General features: G+C 35.9%; 1 protein-coding gene across 5 annotated transcripts in view; it reads right to left on the minus strand.

Moving 5' to 3' along the window:
• LOC131923819 (cation channel sperm-associated auxiliary subunit beta-like) overlaps positions 1 to 6,395 on the minus strand; it is a 170,900-nt gene extending 164,505 nt beyond the window's left edge. For 3 of the 5 annotated variants that reach the window (XM_059279005.1, XM_059279004.1, XM_059279003.1), the window contains exons 1-2: positions 6,228 to 6,393; positions 1,131 to 1,209 (exon numbers count right to left, since the gene is read on the minus strand). In XM_059279005.1, the coding sequence (XP_059134988.1) occupies positions 1,131 to 1,209 (79 nt within the window). In that variant the 5' untranslated portion in view covers positions 6,228 to 6,393. Of the gene's footprint in view, positions 1 to 1,130; positions 1,210 to 6,227 lie in introns of all 5 variants that reach the window. The other 2 variants (XR_009382733.1, XM_059279006.1) reach the window with 2 other exon arrangements.
• Between the last annotated feature and the right edge of the window lie 903 nt (positions 6,396 to 7,298).

A 7,298-nucleotide genomic window follows, 5' to 3' on the forward strand; every position in this document is an offset into this window, starting at 1 on the left:
AGTATGTTACTCTTCCACCTACTTAATTAGTTTTACATAAGAACTAAGAATAAGTTTACTTTATACTGCATATTGTTTGTACAACATAATTTTTCAGTGTTATTATTAAATTTGTCTATGTAAGCATGTCCGTGTAAATGCCTCCTGATGATTATAGTTTGAAATCAGTATTTCTTTGCCTCACGTGCAAGCACCTCTATGAAATGCACTGCTCCCAGTCTTTCAGAATAGTTTAATTGTATCCCTTCTTTCTCATCAGATTGAACTATGCACTGCTTCCCTCACATATTCTCAATTTACTATCTCCAAACTATTGTTTATCATGTGTCCTGATATTGCTTTTGAAACATACACTTTCTCATACATGCATATGCAAATTTTACCCACTTTAAAGACCTAGACAGACTGTTTGCTTTTATATAAAGCTGGCCCTAACAACCTGCTTTTCCACAGCCAGATACAATCATTCTTTTCTCTGACACCTCTCCTTCTGTGACTCTCCAATGTTGGCTTATATCCACAGATATGTCAGAAATCCCCTACTACAATGTTTGGAACTAAGAACTGGAACAATTCATATCTCATCAAATTCTGCAACACATTTGTGAATAGATAGTCTGAATTCTTCTGTCTATCCATTTATCAAACACTACTGTATTCTAGCATGCATTCTAGGATGCAGAAAGATCTCAAAAATGTGTATACAATGGAAGTAGATTTTTTTCCTTAACAAAATTTTTCTGTTTTTAAAGTTTTGTGAACTAATTCTATCCACGTATTTTTTTCAGGAAAATTTCCTTTTACTTTAATAGCCTGAGAATTCATACATCAAAGAAAAATTTTATATCTGTTTAAATAATAAAATATTTGCCATGATTAATCTGCTGTTAATGGTGAACATTCTATGACTTGGAAGTGACAAAGTGTTATTAAAAGAAGTTTGAATATACAACTTGGTAATAATGGGTTCACAATGACATTACTAGATACCTGGGCCAGAGCAAATAAGTAATACATGAAAACAATGGGAAAATATTGTCAAGAAAAAATATTAAATGGACAATATTTGAACTGTAAGTGAGGAAAGGTTATGAATAAAACTCCTGCAAAGGAGACAGTCTGATACTTACGTTTATTATATGCCACTCCTGATGAAAATTCGAACACATTCAAAAGTAAAATCATAATATATATAAGCGGTGATTCCATCTGTTGGAATAAATGTAAGTTATTTCTATTCAGTTACTCTGAAAATATTATTTTGCATTTTTAGACATAAAAACAACTACAGAGAGGTGAAGAAAACACCCTTTCAAGTTAATAATATTTTTTATCATGGGACAAAAGCAGATAATAAAGAGGGAGGTAGAGTGCTTGCCTAGCAAGCACACAACCTTGGGTTTAATCCCCAGTGCCCAATTAACAATTGGCCAACCAATAAATCCCTGAAATAGACACGCAACATGACTACATTCTAGTTTATCTCTTACTGTGTATTTAAAATATGTAAAATATGGTCATCCTGAGAGACAGAGAGGTTGGGGCTTGAGATTTTCTTCAATATAGGTAACAGTGGGAGAAGTGAGATTCATGATATAAGATTCGTGATCTTATAGGTTAACTATAAGATCAAGAACCGGCCTAGATCAGTAAATGCTCTAAGGATGATAAAACTGACAATCTTTTTTTTTCTTTTACTATTTTGACGATATTTTGAACACCTAGATTTAGAGGCAGTCTACATGATCCCAAGCTTCCTTGCATGTTCTTGTTGAGTATAGTAAGAATGCAAGTCTCTGGTGCTCTTGATCCAGGGCTTTTCTCAGGGTTATGTTTGCAGCCAAAAGATGTGAGGGAGTTGCAACAGCAGGCCAGTTTCCATGGGGACTCTCCTAATGTCATTGTTCTTCCCCTGTGATGCATCTCATGGCCTGTGTAAGTATCTGTTATAGACTGAGTCATTTATAACAAAACTCACATATTGAAGTTCTAACCTCTAGAATGAGATCCTATTTAGAGAATGAGGTCATTGAAAGATGCTCTAACTGAAAACGTCTAGTATCCTTAAAAGCTGAGTAAACTTGGGCACAGAGTTACAAAAAGAGAAGATAAAGCAAAGACAGGGACAAGACAATCATCTATAAACTCCTGGGAGAGGCCAGACTAGATCATTCTCTCAGGGCCCTCAGTAGAAATCAACCATGGTAACACTTTGACCTCAGGCTTCTGACCTCCAGAATTGTGAAAAAACATTCTGTTGTTTAATCTACCCAGTGTATGGTACTTTGTTATGGAACCCTAGGAAATGCTGTTGGACTTTGGGAGTGAAGGAATTAGAAAGAGCTTCATGCTGATATTCTGGCTATGCTTCTCTCTGTGAGCAATGATGCCTTTTGTCTCTAACCTAGCAATCTCATGTCTATTGTAAGGACCCAAGAAAATAGGTATAAGCCTGACTTGACAACTTCAAGTAGACTGAAATCTCAGGCTCCTGATAACATCTCAACTAATTAGTATGTTCCCTCCCTCAAAATTTGCTTTGCTTATTTAGGAATATTTATTGGCAGAATGTTCAAATATCCATTGGATTTTGAATTTACCATTTTTATATTTTTCAGGAAGGTCTATTTTTTTCTTTACTTCATTATTTTTAGAGAAAGAGTGTCACTGTGTTGGCCTGCAAGTCACTATGGATACCAGTCTGTTCTTCAACCCACAGAGATCTTCCTGCCTCTGCCTCCTTGTGCCAGGATCAAAGGCATGCACCATCACAACAACCTTGGAAAAATTGAAAAATTCATGTATTATTTGTTCTCCACAAACTAATGGCAAGGCCCTATTGTTGAAGACAATGCTTACATATCTCAGTGACTACAGATATGTTGAGCTGATCCTAACTAGAGATTTCACCCCTGCTCTCTAGAGTTCATGGTACTGAAAGGTACTTATCAAGCTACCAGTAGAGAAAGGTAACCACGAACCCAGCTACAAACCCTATGATCTACAAAGGTGATCTGCCTGCTCCATGAGATGGAACCCTAACACTGCTCAGCTTTCCAAGAGCCTGAGACTGGATAGGTCATAGGCCTACCGTAAAACCAAATAATATTGTTCTGCTAAAGGAACATAGCAATAACATGACTCCTATCAACATTCTGTTATAGCCATAGATCAGTGCTTCACTCAGTCATCATCAGAGAAACTTTCTCTTGTAATAGATGGGAACTAACACAGAGAGTCACAATTAGACAATGCACTGAGAGTGAGAGAATTTGGAATATTCAGTCCTAAATGGGATGTCTTCATCAAACTACTCCCCTTAGGGCTCAAGGAGCTCTGCACATGAGGAGGTGGGAAGATTTTAAGAGCTAGAACTGATGGATCACTCCAAGCAGTGTCTTCCAGACACAACAGAACAGATCCACAGGATATGAACTCACAGAAATTATGGCAGCATGCCCAGGACCTGGACAGGTTTAAGCCAGATGAGATCCCAGTATGAAGGAGGGGAGTGGACATGGGCTCCCATCCCTAACCAAAAAGCTATCGCCCATTGACATCAGCTTGCATAGGAAAAATTAATTTCCTTCAATGGAGTCTCACTAGGTATATTAACCAAACTTAAGGGTAGGTCCCATGCTTAGTAGTAGATGGCCAACACAAAACAAAACAAACTCAATGACATTTTTTGTGGACTTTTGGTCTCATATTGCTTTGTTTAGGCATATTTTTTTTTTTTGGTCCTACTGCTCTTTGGCTTATATATTATGATTTCCAGTTTTGGGGTTTTATGGTTTTGTGTATCTGTATATGTGTGTTTCTTGTGTTTTTTCTCTTTCATTTACTTGTCCAATTTTTAAAGGGAGAGAGGCTAAAAAGGCATGGAGTTGGGTGGAGAGATGAGAAGGATTAAGGAGGAGATGGGGGAGGGTAAACTGTGATCATATTTTGTATGAAAACATTTTTTTATTTAAAAAAATCCATGCTTTCAGTCACCTTAAGAAACAAGTTGTCACAGGGAAGAGGAAACAACTAGTATGATAAAGTATACCAGCATGGTGCTTGCTCAATTATATTTTTTTGTAAGAATAGTCTGAGTGTTAAGTTGAGATGCGGTCATTGTTTAATTTAGAAAACAATGCTCTTATCAAAATCTTGTATTGTTTACCTAAACATTCAAATTAAATGATATAACACCATTAGAACCCATAAGCTCATTAGTTTAATAGAAATGCATTGTACTCTAGGTCTCCAGGTTGGTTGACCTATATTATTGTTATCCCCAATATTTCTCTAATTCCTTTTATTAAGTAGGCATAAAATTGTTGTTTTATTTTATTTTTTTAAATCTTTTATTTTTTTATTTTATGTGCATTGGTGTTTTGCGGTTGGTGTTTGCTCCCCTGGAACTGGATTCACAGACAGCTGTGAACCACCATGTGGGAGCTGGGAATTGAACCAGGGTTCTCTGGAATAGCAGTCAGTGCTCTTAACCACTGAGCCATCTCTCCAGCCCCTGTTATTTTAATTTTATAGAATCATGGTATGGTTTATCTTTGACCAAAGAACAAAGAACTTACTGTGAAAGATTTTAAACACTCAGGGAGGAAACAGGTTTGAGAGAGTTAATTCAAGGGAGACACAGCAGAAGTGATCTCAGGTTTCCTATGGCTCTGTTACTAACTGCATAGCCCTTTTTTCAGGATTCAACCGTATTTACTTACTCTTTTAGTTTAGTGATAAAATACACTTTAGGGTCCATGGTGGTTTGAATGATTTGCCTATTATAGTCTCAGACATTTAAACAATTGGTCCTCAATTGATGGCACTGTTTAAGAGGTTTATGTTGGAGGAAGTATGTCACTCAAGGCAGGCTTTGAGAGTTCAATTTTTCTCTTTTATGTTTGCAGGTCAAGATATGAGCCCTCAGCATCCTGCTCTTGCCCTATGCTTTTGCTCTGCCATCATAGTGTCTAACCCTCTGGAACTAGAAGCCCAAATACACTCGTTCTTCTGTAAGTTGCTTTGGCAATGGCATTTTATCACAGCAATAAAAAAGTGACTAATAAAAGCATGTTTCAAGATCATTACTACCTAGTGACAGATTAGCTTAGAAACAAGATCTTTGGACTCAACAGATTCATTTAACACATGAAGATACCACAAAATAAAAAAATTCAACTGTATCAGGAATAATTATATTTGACCTATCATTTAACTGGTGATACACATCTTTATCTCATTTTTCCTTCAATGTAACCATTTTTCCTAAGTTGATATTCCCTTTTTTTTCAACTGGCACCTCGTATCTAGAGAGATTTTAGTTTGAGTGAATCTTGAACAAAATTGAAATTTTTTTCAGTTAGTTGTTTCTCTATGTTCACATTTTTTCAGTATTAATAGCAATACTGAGTATTACTATTAATATTAATTAAGATTAATATCATAGTTATTCTACACTGTCTGTGCTTATTATATCTGACAGCTTCTTTACAGGGAAGTATTTGATTACCTCTACAACCTCTTTCTTCAGTTACATAAATTTCAATTTATTAAATTCAGATGTCTCATCAGACAATTATACTATCTTTGTTACTAGTCAGAGTCAAACTTGGAATCTACAGAACTGTAAATGGCAATGTCTTTTACTTTTTTTTCAACTCACTTAACAGTTAAACTGACAACAGTTAGACATCTCTAGTTACCCATACCTTTACTTATTATGAGCTTTATATACCTGTCTACGACAAACCAGACATTTGGAATTTCCCTCTTTTCTGGCACCAAACACTGCAAATGGTATCAAAGATGGATCCTACCTTCTCCCTACCCAGTTCATTTGTAACTATTCCATTGTCATAGAAAAGTGATTACACCACATTAATATTATAGCAGGGAGCTTATTTTAATATTCATTATTATAATAATTACCTCTAATTCCCCCCTGGTTGCCTTTTCTTTTTATGTTTTACTCCTGTTTCTTCTGTGTAGAGTCTATACTGCAGACTGCAGAGACAGTATCAAGAACTGAATTTACACAACTGTCTGAGACAGTGTGTTTGGGGTGTTTCTAGTCTGTGACAACAAACATTGTGAATTCAACCAAAGAACAAGCCTGTCTCCTCCCCATTTGTCTCATTTGTAGCTATTTGATTGTTACAGAAAAGTGATTACATCAATTAATATTATGGCAGGAAGCTTATTTTAGTATTCATTACTATAATTACCTTTAATTGTATGTCTCCCTTGTTGTCTTCTGTTTTGTTGTTTACATTTTAGCCTTGTTTCTTCTGTATAGATTAAAGATCCAACTATCAAGAGCTGAGTTTTCACAGTTGACTGCCTTAGCTGAGTTTTTACAGTTGACTACCTTAACAGTCCACTTAACTTTGGTAACAGCCAATCAGCTGCTACTAAGTACAGAAGCCTGCTAAGAAAAATCTAAAGGATAGGCAGTTGGAATTTCCAACTAACTGCCTCCGTCAAGAGTATAGCAGATTTTCTTTGAAAATCTATGAGAAGTAGTAGTTTTCCAAACCTATCATCTTTAATATAATATCCATCTTAGAGTGTTCAAATGCTTATTTGAGTACATAAGGGAAAACATAACAGTCAAAAGGTCATCCTGTCTCTGTACATTGACACTCAAGGCAACCTGTCATGAAGAGCTTCACACTAGCCTTGAAAAATAAATAGGACTTAAAAGGTATGACTGACAAATGAACTTACTGAAAGATAAACAAGTAAACACACAGGGTGCAAAGGTTATAAAGAGCTGTGTGTGCATAGAATTTGCTAATTTTCTCCCATATTCACTGCTGTGTGGATGCTCTTTGTTGGGTGTCAGACTCGGGTTGCCAGAATGAATCTGAACGACTTCCCCAGTACCAGATAGTCACAAATGAATGTAAAGCTAGCAAGTAATGTTGTAATGATGCTTTTTATTCCGTTTTATATCCATGCTGTTTTTCAAAAGAGGCTTCACATGGCCTCTGTTTTGTATACCTATCACAGAAGAAAACTGGTCACAGTTTAATGTATTCCTGGGAAAGCCTGTGTAAGAAATACTCTTTTCTTCTTTTCTGGTGACCTTCAGTGAAAGAAGTTAGTCCTCTATCTGAAAGAAAGTGCAGAACACAATAAAGTATTATTAATATTAGTAGTACACAATAAAGTATTATTATTTAGTAGTAATAACTCCTTTCCAAGACACTGGGGACTCCTTTTTGTTGTAGGTTGTTTCTTGCAATAAAAGGTGGTAAATATTTTTTCCAGGTAGGGTCTCTCACTGAATCTGG

Source organism: Peromyscus eremicus, chromosome 14 (genome assembly GCF_949786415.1).
Source record: "Peromyscus eremicus chromosome 14, PerEre_H2_v1, whole genome shotgun sequence".
In the NCBI taxonomy this organism is placed as follows: Eukaryota; Metazoa; Chordata; class Mammalia; order Rodentia; family Cricetidae; genus Peromyscus; species Peromyscus eremicus.